Source organism: Eufriesea mexicana, unplaced genomic scaffold, assembly GCF_001483705.2.
Source record: "Eufriesea mexicana isolate 0111107269 unplaced genomic scaffold, ASM148370v2 scaffold2917, whole genome shotgun sequence".
Lineage (NCBI taxonomy): Eukaryota > Metazoa > Arthropoda > Insecta > Hymenoptera > Apidae > Eufriesea > Eufriesea mexicana.
In genome coordinates, this window is record NW_016910954.1 from 659,114 (window position 1) to 674,170 (window position 15,057).

A 15,057-nucleotide genomic window follows, 5' to 3' on the forward strand; every position below is an offset into this window, starting at 1 on the left:
CGATACGTCGACGATGCTGACAGATGGCAGTCAGTACATATCCTATTAACCTCTAAATTAAGGAAGATACTATCCCAATTTTCTCCTAATTTTCGAAACTCATCCACTTGCAAGGTTCATACGGAAAAGTAATTTTGGCAAGCGATTGTCAAACCGTCGCGTCGCGATACGTCGACGATACTGACAGATGGCAGTCAGTACATATCCTATTAACCTCTAAATTAAGGGAGATATTATCCCAATTTTCTTCTAATTTTCGAAACTCATCCACTTGCAAGGTTCACACGGAAAAGTAATTTTGGCAAGCGATTGTCAAACCGTCGCGACGCGATACGTCGACGATGCTGACAGATGGCAGTCAGTACATATCCTATTAACCTCTAAATTAAGAAAGATACTATCCCAATTTTTCCCTAATTTTCGGAACCCATCGACTTGCAAAATTCACAAGGAAAAGTGATTTTGGCAAGCGATTGTCAAACAGTCGGAGAGGCCGTCGCAATACGATACGTCGACGATGCTGACAGATGGCAGTCAGTACATATCCTATTAACCTCTAAATTAAGGAAGATACTATCCCAATTTTCTCCTAATTTTCGAAACTCATCCACTTGCAAGGTTCGTACGGAAAAGTAATTTTGGCAAGCGATTGTCAAACAGTCAGAGAGGCCGTCGCAACTCGATACGTCGACGATGCTGACAGATGACAGTCACAGTACATATCCTATTAACCCTTTGACTGCGGTACATTCTCAAAGAGAACCATCAATACAGACAGCGCGATATTTGACAATTGGCTGAACAATATTGAAACAATTGCCGATATTCAATTGCTATGTTATATTTCAGGTGGAATCAGTTGGTAAAATAGTAAAAGTGATAGAGTAAGAAAAATATAAGGAGCGTGTATTTAAGTCTTTCCTATATATTGATAAATTTATGAGGACGTACATATACGTCTTTCGTAGTGAAAGGGTTAACGTTTAAATTAAAAAAGACAGTATCCAAATTTTTTCCTAATTTTTTGAACGCATTCACTTCCGAGATTCATACGAAAAAGCGTCTTTCGCGAGCGATTGTCAAACATTCGCAGAGGCCGTCACGACCCAATACGTCGTCCATGTTGACAGGTAACGGTCAGTATACATAACCTATTAACCTCAAAATTTGAGGAAAACACTTTCCTAATTTTCTCCTAATTTTCTGAACCCATCGACGTGCAAAGTTAACACTGAAAAGCGTCTTTCGCGAGCGATTGTCAAACAGCCGGAGAGGCCGTCGCGACGCGAGGCGTCGTCGATGCTGGCAGGTAACGGTGAATCGGCAGAAACCGCAGAGCGGCGAGATCGGCGCGCAACAGCCGGATGAAAGTCGGAAAGTTCATGCGTGCGACGGACAGATCGGCACACGCAAGGTTCGTTTTCGCGGCATCGCGTTTCAATCTGCCCGTTCGTGCACGCACGCGGCTCGCCCGGAGATAATATTGTTGCGTCGCGGAAACGCGAAATTCGCACGCTCCGAGTGATATTCATAATACGAGGCCATTAATTCCTCATTGTCTCCGCGTTCCGTCGACCCCGCCATTCCCGCTTTTTCCACCTCCTTTTTTTCCTTACACAGCCTGTCCTCCAATCGCGGGGCCGACCGCGGCGCGATAACGCGTCAATGGAGAAGCCGTTTTCCCGTAGCTCGTTGCGTGTGCTCGAGTATTTCTTTCGTAAATCACCATTAGATCCGAGTTACGCGATTCCACTTATGAGGAAAACGTGGACTTTTCCAGGGATACACGCCGCTGCACATCGCCATGCAGTTCGATCACGAGAATATCTTCAATCTGTTGGTCCAGGTGTACGGTGAGTTGAATACGTTCAGAATTCCTACATCTATCAGAGTCTGTGCGTTCTGCTAACTCGAATATGCAAATTCATAACGAACGGTGGAGGAATAAATACGCCAGGGAATTATCGATACTATTGCAATTATCAAATTTCAAAGGAATATCCCAATATTTCGTTACATCCTCGATACATGTCGATAATACGCAAAACATTAATTATTCGCCCATTTATAGAGATATTACACATTTCTCGGAGATTTATTTATTTCTTCATCGGGATATTTATTCGAGTAAAATATCCGCGATCCAATTCTCTGGAAAAAATTATTTTAATAACAGCGATAACCTCCTCTAACTATCTATAAATAAATACCTCCTATTCTTAACCCTTATCGCTAGCCTTTTATACGTAATTCTCACTAGATTGTAGCTAATCTCGTTAAATATGCGACAAGTTTTCGTCATGTCACCTGCCACGTGACGTACAACCGCAGCGACAAAGTACTGTTGTCACGTGAGAGGTGACTTACCACCGATAAGGGTTAAATCCTCCTATCCGACACGAATCCTAGGAAAAATCTGCCACGATCCTACACCGAATCGAATCCTCGCGGATAAACCTAAACGTACGAAACTGACACGCAGGAAGAGCGAAAGGATTGCTCGAGCATCTGCTCCATATTCTTTTCACGCGATATTTACAGGTGCGAATCAAGAGGTGCGGGATTATAGCGGGAAGAAGGCCAGACAATACTTGGTCTCCCAGGAGGCGGCCGTCAGTCAGGACACCTTCCGCAGTAAGTACCGCGCTCCTTTCGAGCAAAGAAATTCGCCGAGCAAAAGGATAAGGAGCAAAAAAGCGCAAAAGAAGAAAAAGACAAAGCAGAAATAAATAAAATTTATTAGCCGCGCTTAGCGCAATAATTGACTCGTAAATGCGAACACTATCAAGGCGCACGATCGAGCGATGTTATCGGCGAGCACCGTAAATGAGACGCGTCAAAGTTTCATAATATTCGCGCAAGGGAGGTAGCATTTACGCAAATCGCCAAGTAAATTACTCCCTGTACGTGTACCTTTATTTTTCCGTTTCTTTCTTATCTCTCTCACTCTCTTTCCCAACGATCGATCTTTTTTTTCCTACCGTCGCGGTTATCTCGGCACGATCGGCGGTCTATTAATTTCGCGTTAATCGCGAGCCTGAGAAAACCAGTTGGTCGAGAGGGACGCGCCCGTTTCAATGCTACGACCAGATACCATTGTCGCCCGAACATTCGCGATTAAAGTTACGCAACATTAAGAGGCGAACACTCGAAGCCTAGGGGAAAGCGTGCCCGCACGCATTGTTCCCCCTGTCCACGAGGATTCCCCCTGTCGACCGGTATGGTATCTCGAAAAGCGTCCCTGCCGATCCGATTAAATCGGCGCGCCTCGTTCGGCAAATCGTTCGGACCGCGTATGCTACGGGCTAAAAGCATTAACACCGTTTATTCCTCGACGAACTCTTAACCGCGCCGAACGTGGAAGGCAAACAGGTCGACGTGTCGAGATAAATCGCTGTGGATTTTTTCATTCGAGAAAGAGAAATTAAACGGCGATTTCTTCGATACCGAAATCGTGGAACCTGCTGCGAATAGAGATCGATCGGTGAAGATTCGAAGGAATTTATGCGCCGGTATCCCTACAGCGAAACGGAGAAGCCTCTGCGAAAAGTCGATCGGTGAAGACTCGCGAAAAATCGAACACTCGTGTTTTGGTACTAAAATTTGTAAAAAGTACAGCGGATACGTAGAAGATCGTGAAAAGTTAATGGTAAATATTCCGATGGTAAAATTGATCGGTAAAGACTTCTGGACAGCTCAATTATCCGAACATCGCTGCTTTAACGAAGCAATCAATATTCATACTTTTATCCAATAGCGTATCGTGACTGAAAAAATTAAAAATATAAAATACATAAATGCGTTCCTTTAAAGCAAGCTAAATTAGCCGAACGTAGCCTGTTACGAGTTACAGTTGACGAGGAAGGAGTCTTTATACAAAGGAGATGATCGCCGGGTTTAACGCTTTTCAATTTCCTCCGAGCTTCGTCGAATCGATTATACGAATATACTCGCGGGATAATTGCGTCAAATAAATTTCGCATCGCGGAATGGAACACGGCAACAATAAAGTACGGATGCTCAATCGTCGCGATAGAGCAATTACAGGTTACCGCACCAGGTACACCGCAGTTTGCACCGCTTTCATGCGCTTGGTTCTGGTTCAGCCTCGGTCTTCTCGCCTTCTATTTTCGCTATCAGCTTTCTTTTCATCGCGCGCATGTCCGTCCCGAGGAATTCGCCTGCCGTGTCCCGGCGACGTTCGCTTCCTAGTTTCCATACGCTTTCCAGGGTAGCATGCAGTCGCGAGTAATCTACACGAGACATTAACCAGTCCGCGAGCATCCACGGCGCACCTCGTCGTTCCACCATCTTTATCGGCCACGGCTAAATTCGTCGGCCATTCTCCACCTATCCTCTAAATCGTCGCTGGAACGAACTTCTTCGCGCGGGGAATACCATTGGACGCTCGCTGAAGATCCGTGCTTTTCCTCTAACAAATTCGTTTCCTCGGCTGATCCACAGCTCGCAAAACAGGCAGACACGTCGGGGCACGATGGAGATGTCCTGCGTAATCACGAGACCTGTTTTCTGCGATCGATGGAGATTTTAATCGTTTCTCGGATTAATCGGAACGAAGCACCTAACAGGGAACACTGTTGTTCGTAATAAGATAATTACAACGAATTCTCTCGTACGTTCGAGAGTCCTGCATTTTTACCTGTTTCCTCTTAAATGCTTCGCCCTACAATTACACTTAAAGACCACTCACGCGATCTCTCGACTAATCGTTCGATCGAACCATATAATCGCTACAAGCTACGATCTCTCCGTCTCTTTAACCTCTTCATTAACCGACAACATCTCCCAAACCTGCGGTCCGAATACTAATTATTCGACAATCATATCCACGATCCCTCGCGGATACTTTCGATCGGTCCCCATTAGCAGTCAGCACGAGCGCGCGGCATGCACCACCAGCTTGCTTCTAAACGCAATCCTCCTCCTGAGAAGATAAAGTAAAAGGTGTACAGGTATTCCGTGTGGCGACCACGCGATCGAAATAGACAGCAGGAAATGGTTTCGGGCTCTCTCTCACTCTTACCTCCTCTGTCCTCTGTGTTCTCGGTGAGTATCGGGGCTCTGGAAGTATTCTTCTGTTGTAGGGATTACTGCTGCCGCTACGCTCAGGCAAGTTCAGAAGCACACCTCTGCTAAAGTAGTAAAGCGCTTGTGTCGCAAGATTAAAGTAGCCGCACCTTAGAGTAACGTATGACTGTCACTTTTGTCGACGCTGACGTGAGTATTGCGCGGAGAATCCGCGGGTCCACTTCGCGTCTTTGCGCGCCATCTGGGACGCCTCGATGGCCTGCAACGAGAAAATATATAGTCAGAAATGGAGTTAAATCAGCCCTTTCGTGTCATTTATACATTTCTTTCCATTTTTTTTCTCTTTTTTTTTTTATTTTTCTTTCGTTCTTCTTCGTTTCTCTTTTCCACGCGTTTTCCTCGATTGCGATTGGTACTCGCGAGACGGTGGACCCGTTCATTCCCGAAATTCCAATGGAATTTGTGTACGTCCGGTACTCGTGACTCTTCGCTTCAGTCTCTTTAACGAAACGCACACACTCGTCCTCTTATGACGTCCTGACACCTTACGTGTGCCTAACTGGCCTCTGTAACCGCGCGCCGAAGATACCTGGCTGTTACGAACGCGTGGATATCTTCCCGTTTGTCTTGTCGTTTGACGTTGTCGTTGCTGTTTAACGTTGCGCTTTTACACGTCGAATGCTTCGACACGATTAAATCACACTTGTGTAACGATCGATGCGTGGTATTCTCATGTTGCGATACTCTCGAAGTGCGACGCAACGACGCGTGTTCGAGATGGTTGAAATAAAACAATTGGTAAAACGAGCAAAATTCCTCGCCTCACGTTGTCTCCGAAACGATTTGTCTTTTGAGCGAGAAAAAAAGAGAAGAAAAAAAAAAAAAATAGAAAGAGAAATAAGGAAAAAAGAAAGATACGTCTCGACGATCAATCGAAGTGGCAGTAGTACCTGAAAACACTCCCAGCACCGTAGAAACGATGTGATTTAACCCCATGGCCGACGATGTGAACGTTCCTCGAACGGCAACGCGATTTTATCACGTTCAATTTACACGCTTATGCTCTCCGCCGATCGTGTAAAACGCGCGCGAGCAACTCGGAAGAAAAGCGAGATTCAGGCATGTTCCACATCGTCGACCAACGACAATCGTCAGTGTTTTCTTTGTTGTCACTGTTACGCGCGTGGTAATAAAGCATGTGTACGCGAGCATGAGAAAATCGGCCGATTTCCCCCACCCACGTCCGTTTTCTGAACGCGTGTTGCCCGGTATACGATTCGACTGTTCCGAGGCAGAGTTTTCTTTTTCGATTAACAGCAATCCGCTCTATTACACGACCCGCAGCACGTTGATCCTTGCCGCGAGTTCACTCACCCCTTCGATCTTCCGTTCGATGGAACACGCGACCGCGCTTCTCCAGAGAAAATCGGCCCCGTGCCGGAAGGCGCTCGACGTCGCCACTAGCGACGCCAGCGTCGCGCGATTTCACGCGCGGACACCGAGTGACGCGACCTGCTTCTTAACCAGATTAACTCACCCGGTTAGTCCGACTGCCCTGTCCGATCTTTCGTCCTGCATACGCGACAGGTTCAACCGTTTCACCGACAATCGGGATAATCGATCTTCGATACTCATTCGCGTGGAAAGAGTACGATTTTTTTTTTCTTTTCTTTTCTTTTCGTTATCAGTGCTGAGTAGCGTCGAAGCATATGTCACGTTGATCGAGGAAGAAGTTTGACAAAGAGCGTTTTCCGGAAATTTTTCGTTGAAGAATTTTGATTTTTCTGAGCCTGGGTCATTTTTTTGTTTTTTTTTTTTTTGTTTTTTTCTTTTTTGTTTTCGATTATTTTTCGTTCAGTCGGTTGCGTTACTGAGCACTGAGTGTAACCTGTGAAGCTGATTCGTTCGTCATTAACCAACAGCAACAGCCTGCAAATGCCGCAAGCGCTGTCGCTCTTAACGTTTTTCTAACCACGACGACTAATTCCGTCGAGTACCGGCAATCCAGTAATTTCCAATAATCAGCCCGTGTCTATTAATCCTCGATATTCCTCTGCTCCGACGTCCGCGCCCGCCGCGGCTTCCACGAGACAGTCTCAAATGATTTTCTATTTTATTTCAGAAATAAAAGCAAGGAAAAAGCATGCAGGTAAGAAATAATCCGCATGGAACGATCACTAATTAAATGGAGCTAGTTTAGTGCATGCGTCGGGCCGTTCTGTGGAGTAGTGAGCGACAGTGTTCGGTAGAGTGGTTTTAGTTTTCTTTGATCTTGCTGAACTACCACTTGTTTCTAGCCGTGGTATTATTCCTTGCACCTGAAAGATCCGAAAGTGAAACGAAAGTGCGAGAACTCGCACGTGAAACGATTAGGATCCACGTTGGTAACGTAGCGTCTCCAATTATCAATCGGACAATTTCTATGGAGAAAGATTCTATGACCGAGACGGAGAAAATTGGCGGAGAATTCGAGAAATCGATCGAAATCGGTAGACTCGGGAGAAAATATTTAATCTCGGAAAATGATCGGTAAAAAAAATATCTGTATGCTTTTACACGTTAAAACGCATTACCATACGTATACGTAAAAGCTTGGAAATTCGTGGCAAAATCCCCTAGATAAATACGAACCTAGATATTTCTTCGGCTCGTCTCATTAAGAGGAAAAGAAAAATTCATTTATGCGAACTTTCTCGTCGAGAAATTTCGTATTCTCCTTTACCAATTTTCTCTCGAGTTCATAGATAAAATTCTAACCTCGAATTACTGGAATCGCCCCGTAAGACTCATGCATCTATCCCGTACACAGACTCTCGTATTTCTACACACAGCTCCCCTTTCAAGCACCTTGCAAATTCTCGCTCTATCTAAAAAAAAGAGAAAAGATAACCTCGTTTGAGTCCCCAACACTTTCCTACGTAAGTTACAATACCTACCAAGGGTCCCCTCTAAACGGTAGTCCATGTTCTATAGTCATTCTCCTAGACTCGCTTCCAACTTCCTTCACGGTAGATGCATGCGACACGAACCAACTCCCAAATACGAGAAAGCAATGAAAAGAGCAGCGGTGCGGTTTAGTTGCTCCGCTTGCGGCAACAGTAGCGCCAGTAGCGGCGTTTACACGATTTAGAAAACAGCTAAACGCAGCGGAGAGCGGGAAGCGTTTAGCGGCACGATGATTGCAATGCGGTAACACGATCATTGGTTGAACACGCAGAGAAAGATCTTGGTTTCCTGCGTATTGGCTCGCTGAACGTACGCGTGAAACGTACGACGGAAGCGTTCAGCCAGTTCCTGGGTGTGGCAACTAGCAGCGCCAGCAGCAACCACGAGAAGATACACAAGAGCTGGGGATCGGCGGATAATGTGCAGGTAGAGGAGAGAAAGAGAGACGGTCGCGTTCTCGAAAATTGCCCGATACCCGGCCTCCTCTGCTTAACCCTCTATAATTATTCAACCCTTGGACGAGCACCGGCAGCACCGTATCCCCCCTGATGCATGAATATTATGCGACGAATCGCGAACTCGTTTAATATTAACGCTCGCTTTCCACAGGTAGGGAGATGAAATTACCGTGCGCGCGACCACGAGCCTGCCTCCTTCCGAAGAGGATACGTGGGTCGACCCGCAAGTCGCACGTTTTTAATCGAAAATCGTCAATCTCCGCACTTTACGCTGCACTTGACAAATCGTGATTTTAAACGCGAACATTTTCTCACTTTGTCCATTCCAGAACGTGTCGAGCGGTGACTCGCGGCCATCTTTGTTTTGAGAAAAACAATCGACGTTATCCAGTGATTATTTTTCTTTCGAGATTTATCTTGAGTCGGTAATAAACGATTCCTACTTTGTATTTCTTATTGCTTGCACGATCGGTTCGAAGGAGGCACTACGAGAGCATGCTGGAAACGTCCAAGGGTTGTCCTAATTCTTTTCTCTAAAGGTTATAAATATTTTTCTAATTCTTACAAAGTTGGAGCAGAAGATGATGCCACCGCCAAAGTACGCGCCTATCAAGAAGAGGAGGAGTCGACGAGCACAGGATTTCGGTTCGTCGCGGGATCACCAGGCAGCCAGTCAGCCAAACACTCCGCTCCTTCAGGGCAAGGTCTCCCGGTCGAGTCAGTCGATGCATCGCCGACCGACCTCCACGACAGCCGTCAGTTCCGCCGCGCCCAAGATGCAGCAAAGCAACGATTCGGACTCGGACACCGCGTGTGGCTTCGATTCCGCGTGGAGAGGATCCGCACAGCTTTAGAACAGTCCGTGCGTTTAACGTCGCGAAAAATTGAGGCTCTACTGAATCACCGTGTACCTTGCCCTCTGGTCTTTTTAAATAACGATTTTTAAATCTCTTTTTTCGATTTCATCGAATTGATGTAATATATTTAAAAAAAAAAGACTGAAAGCAGATTGTTGGGATAGCGTGACGATAATTGGGTATCAAGCGAGCTTAAAGTACGTCACTTTTATAAGTTATAAAACAGTCTTGCGGAGACAAATTTGAAAAATGTTTAAAATCCGAAATACGAATTTCTTCGAAGATTAATTACCCTTATAATTGACTGATTAAAACCACAGTAATTTTAAAGGAATTCGTTTTCGTACAGAGTTTGCACAATTATTTTTTGATGACATTTTCTTCTGTTGTGAAAGGCAATATTCTTTACTATTATTATTATTATTATTATTATTATTATTATTATTATTATTATTATTGTAGTTTTTGTAAGTGCCTTAATTTAACAGTTGAAAGCAATTTTAGATTGACCGATTTCATATTTTACACAAACACCAAATATATATTCTATTGTAAGCATAAAAACGAGATCGCGATTCTTGTATACAGGGTGTACTGCGCACAATTTTTTGTAAGATACATTTATCACCTAAGAATGTGAATACAATCAATGTACCTAAATAGCGGATAAAGAACTGCAATATTGTCAATGTTGTCACATTATTAACAAATATATTAATTATTGATCGTAGATTTTCGAAATGAATTGTATAAATATTTGTTTGAAGAAATAAATAATGAACAACTACTTGTATTTATACCTACATATATTGTTTCCTTCTAGATTTTAAATTGGAGTGTTTGATAAAATTTAATAAGCAATGTGCAAGCACCATCTATTCGGTTACTTGAGAACTAGTATTACTTGCAATTTTCTAAATCTTTCGCTAGAGGTCGCTCGATTGCAATACCAAATCTACTTATCAATATATGTGTCTCTATATATATATTCTAAACATATTACCGGCAGAGAATTTCGCAGAGAAAATGTATACAAGAACATTGTATTCTTATAAATTTTAGGTAGTGTCTGACAGTAACTTTATATTTACTTTATTTATCACGCATTCCCTTAACAAATCCTGATTTACTTTCTATAAATGTCAAGTATTTAAAGTGTAAATGTAAACTGCCTTTGTCAACCTGAATGTAAAACAATTACATTTCATATCTCATTCAGATTGAAGAATTGTTTTCAAATGTAGGTTAAACTGAGTAGTTATTATAAAGATTCAATTTTTAGCATAAAAAGTTATTTTACTAAAGGACCATGTATGACACATGTCATCCTAGTGTAAGTGTAATTTAACTAATTTTCAAACGTATTAGCTTTAAAATTAATTTGCATTAATATTGTTAGTATTATGATATTGGAAAACTGGGCTGCACTGATTCTGTAAAAATTAATACAACATTTTACGTTTATATTGAACTATGTGAAGGTAATTAAATAATATGAAAATTAGTCTTTTGTATTTTATAAATACTGTCATAAATAATGTTTATACCTAGCAAAAAGATACTGGGAAGTCAATTACAAATATAATAAAGATTTAGACTTGTTATATTTAGAAGTAAAACGAAATAAAAATTCTCAGATAGAGATATATGTACCTTGGTCAACGTCGTTTAATATTTCTCTTGATGAGATAGAAAAAATACAAGAAGGTTTGGATGTCGAACAGTAAGAACAAAAGTATTATAAAGTCTAAGAATTACTAAATAATTTATAAATTAATCTGAATATTTTCTAACAGGATAACATTTGTTTTTAAACTCGAAGACAGTACAAGCATTATTTATAAAGCTAGCAAAGGTCTTATAAAACCTGTGGATCCTGAAACAACTAAATTACTGAAAGAGAAAGAAGAAAAAAAGCTAAATTTAGAAAAGGAAGTACGAAAAAATACTTCCCATTTATATGAATTGGCAAAATCTTTAAACACAAAAGAAACAGATAACCATGTAAACAATGCTGATGTAAATAATAGCAATAAAACCATGAATGAATAAAATTTATTTGTACCTTATATTTAAATAGTATCTATTCTCCTAAAGGAATTCAAAAACATTAAAAACAGGAGTATTATGTTTCTTTCAAATATTTATTATTGAAAGTAATTTTTGTTTATATAATTAAAATATGTAAGGTTTAGATGTGCTATGAAAAATTGTGTAACTAGTTAAAATGATATGTATTAAGCTGTCACTGCAAATGTGGATATTAAATAAATTATTGCTTAATGGTATTTTATAAGCATTTTTTATCTTGACACATTATCTACGTAATTTAGTAAACACTGCAAGTATGAGGCACATGCTATTTCATTACTGTCAACTACGGATAAATATAGTGAACATTCTAAACTAAGGTTAAAACGTAATAGTGTTACGTTATTTTGTATGTATAAAAATACGTAACGAAAGTATATTTTAACAAGGTTACTACTTCGAGTATTCAAAATAGATCTATCTACAAAAAAATTGACGACACTTGTATTATATACATCTTTGAATTACTATTGTTTAAACGACACTTCCTTTTCAACATTGCAATGAATATATAAAGAACGTCTGTCATAAAAACTACCTATATGTACTATCTTAATGTAACTTTAATTATACTTGTAATATATGTATGTACTGTTTATGTATATGTATACATATGTCTTATATATTTTAGAATATATAATTAGTACATTGACAAGAAAATATTGATTAATACAAAATGATTCATTTTTTATAGAAGTGTGTAGTTTGGCAGTTCGACACGGGGGAATAATATAATGTTCTACATACGAAATATAAAAATAAACATTTAATTATTAACAAAACAGTATATTTTTTTTATTTTTATTTCAAATTTTTTGAAAATTTAATTCAAGTCAAGTATTTTGTGACCTCTTAGCTTTATTCAAATAGAAGTGCTTAATGGATGACGAAGACATACGTTCATAAAATTTCCGATGTTCCTATATTTTCTTGTCTATTATACAATGAAAAGGTATAATATAGCTTTTAGTGTTCATGTATGTTTTACTAAAATTGTATTATAGTTACTCAACTAGACTTTAAAACCTACATATGAGAATTGTATAAAAACAGGCACATTAGGAATAATGTGTTACATGAGCACCTCTGTATAAGTAGGTTTCCATATCTAATATACAAGGTCTCGGTATAAAATAGTTACCAAACGGTTATTAATTTATTAGTGCATTAAGGCAACTAGAATTCGAGTAGTACTCGAAACTATCACAAGTGATACGATTAGTTTTTTGTTTTACAATTTTAAATACTGTTTTTGGGACAATGATTGATGATCTCAAGCTTATATGACTAAATTTACGATATAAGGAAATTTTAAATGAAACCATTTGACATTACTACCACACAACTATAATAATTAAATATTATAATCGGTAATTAATATTACCTTTCTTCGAGCATATTTCGGAATTTTCATTACAAAACTAATTGAAATTTATGTAAGTAAAAGTAAATACTACAGTAGGTTCCATTTAAAACATTCTTTTACATAAAACTTGTGTATCAATTGTTAAATGAATGAATTTGATGGTTTGATAATATTGTTACAAGAAAAATTACTACCACAGATATGTGGTTCTTAATATTAACTGAAGTATGGTATACTATTATTGATACTTCTGAAAATTATTTATATGGAAGTAATAAGTTTATTGTTTTAAATAAGCTCATATAATATAGAAGAAAAGAATTCTAAAAAGGCATGAAAATAATGTTAATAGAAAACTCTTTCAATAGCTAACAAGTAATGTATGCATTTGTGATGATTGTACAGTATACTCATAATTATTGACAGAACTGAAAGTACAAAGAAAAAGATGAATGAGTAAACTGTAGTGATGTTTAGATTAAAACGTAAATATAATCACTAATAGCATACTAATATGAATTTGGGATATTACCCTTGTGATACAGTATTGTGTAATATATCAAGCTTAACTATTATTACTTATAAACCTTATGCATTATTACTTTTTAATATCTGGTTACATATTTACAAGGTATAGCACTAGAACACCACAAGTATTCTATCACATACTGGAAACATGAAAATATGTAACTAAGTAATGAAATGAAGTGGATAAGAGGATAATAGGAATCAGACCTAAAAAATTTGTCGAATTAGAAAGAAAGGTTGTCATAGGCAGAGTGTCAAATTAACTGTAAATAACTGGTCTTAATTTCTGATTCTGTTAATGATTAGGTACATGTGACTAATATAATTAAAGCGCCCAGTGTTAACTTGTGATTATGTTAATAAACACTGTTATACATAGTGCCATTTCTTCATTCAATTCCCTATCACATGAGCATGAGCAAATACAACTATGTTTTGATTTATTTTCTGCACTTTATGAATTATAATATGTTTATACAGTAAATATCCTCTACTTTACAAGGATATGATTGTTGAGTAGTTGAAAAACGATTATCATACATAAAAATGAGCGTGCTAAGTGAAAATTGTAAAATAATACTTTAAACTGATATCATTTTAAATATTTGGTCAATATTTAGAATCATAATAATAAGATCCAATAATTTTTAATTAAGTGGTATAAATCTTTATAAATTTAAATTCCAAACAGTAGTTTTGTATCAAAATATGAAGATGCTACAAAAGTACTTGTACAATTTATGTATCTTTCCTGGTCTTTCAGTTGATTAAATCTGAGCATTACATCCAGGTAAACAACTACAATATTAATTACTACATTATAGTGGAAGAGCCGACCACGTAAAAACAACTCTCGAGGGAGACGTTCGGGCGACCCTAGGTGATCATATTGAGCACTCCTAGTAAAAATTTAAATTGTTCTTTGAGAAAGACGAGCTTTGAGTATAAAGATGGCTAATAACACCGCACCAGAAAGCCATACTGATGAAGCAGGCGCGGAGTGGTAACGTAATTTGCCGCGCCAAGAAGACCCAGAGTTATTAGATCTGTCAATCTGGGTAGTCTTAAAAACGATGCCTATGAGTCCTTTGTTGAAAATCGGTCCGAATAACATGGACTATTTGTATATCCATCACGTTTAGGACTCTGGATTTTGTCTCGATTGTAAAATGTACTCACTGACCATATATAACTCCATGAGCAGCAGGTGGCTCGTGAAGTTGACATAATGCAAACACGAGGCGTCGGTGAATCACATTCATCGTTGATCGATACTGTGTGGCCATTTATGATAAGTTAGCTGGTAAGGTAATTGATAAGAATAGGTCAAGGACAAAGAGCAAAAGCACAAACCGCGAGGTACAAGTAACAACTGTGCCGGTAGGAACAAAGTCTCGACCAAAAACGAGAGGCAAAAGAAGAGTGACAGATCACCAGGCCACTATTGCACAGCAGCCTCAAGGGTGCAGACGTTAGTGCGACCAACCTATCCGGGCAATCAGAGAGCAATTCAAGCGGATGTGATAGACAGACCACCACTTATGTTTGGAGTTGCTGTTTTCATGATAGACGTGATCCCTGTGCGTATTGTATACACCAGCAGTTACTGGTGCGCTGAGTACTAACAAGAACTCAGTCGCTGTCGATAGATGATCGACAGATTCATTAAGTCCAGGATTTAGAACTGTGAAAGACAAGGCTGGCGTTGAAAAATCAGATCAGATGTGTCAACGATGTTTAGCGACAGGGTAACATCGACGCT

At 39.6% G+C, this 15,057-nt stretch overlaps 2 protein-coding genes across 7 annotated transcripts in view; both read left to right on the forward strand.

Annotated features, from left to right (window-relative positions):
• sowah (ankyrin repeat domain family member sosondowah) overlaps nucleotides 1-9,979 on the forward strand; it is a 168,900-nt gene extending 158,921 nt beyond the window's left edge. For 5 of the 6 annotated variants that reach the window (XM_017904353.1, XM_017904351.1, XM_017904350.1 and 2 more), the window contains 5 exons: nucleotides 1,781-1,853; nucleotides 2,542-2,634; nucleotides 7,172-7,198; nucleotides 8,267-8,421; nucleotides 9,023-9,979. In XM_017904353.1, coding sequence (XP_017759842.1) covers nucleotides 1,781-1,853; nucleotides 2,542-2,634; nucleotides 7,172-7,198; nucleotides 8,267-8,421; nucleotides 9,023-9,307 — 633 coding nt within the window. In that variant the 3' untranslated portion in view covers nucleotides 9,308-9,979. Of the gene's footprint in view, nucleotides 1-1,780; nucleotides 1,854-2,541; nucleotides 2,635-5,105; nucleotides 5,131-7,171; nucleotides 7,199-8,266; nucleotides 8,422-9,022 lie in introns of all 6 variants that reach the window. The other variant, XR_001890433.1, reaches the window with a different exon arrangement.
• A 547-nt stretch (nucleotides 9,980-10,526) lies between these two features.
• LOC108550580 (uncharacterized) lies at nucleotides 10,527-11,362 on the forward strand. The gene is made up of 4 exons (XM_017904335.1): nucleotides 10,527-10,643; nucleotides 10,710-10,791; nucleotides 10,862-11,033; nucleotides 11,107-11,362. Exons 1-4 carry the CDS (start codon nucleotides 10,620-10,622, stop codon nucleotides 11,360-11,362), a joined length of 534 nt encoding a protein of 177 aa, XP_017759824.1. The 5' UTR covers nucleotides 10,527-10,619.
• The last annotated feature ends 3,695 nt before the right edge of the window (nucleotides 11,363-15,057 follow it).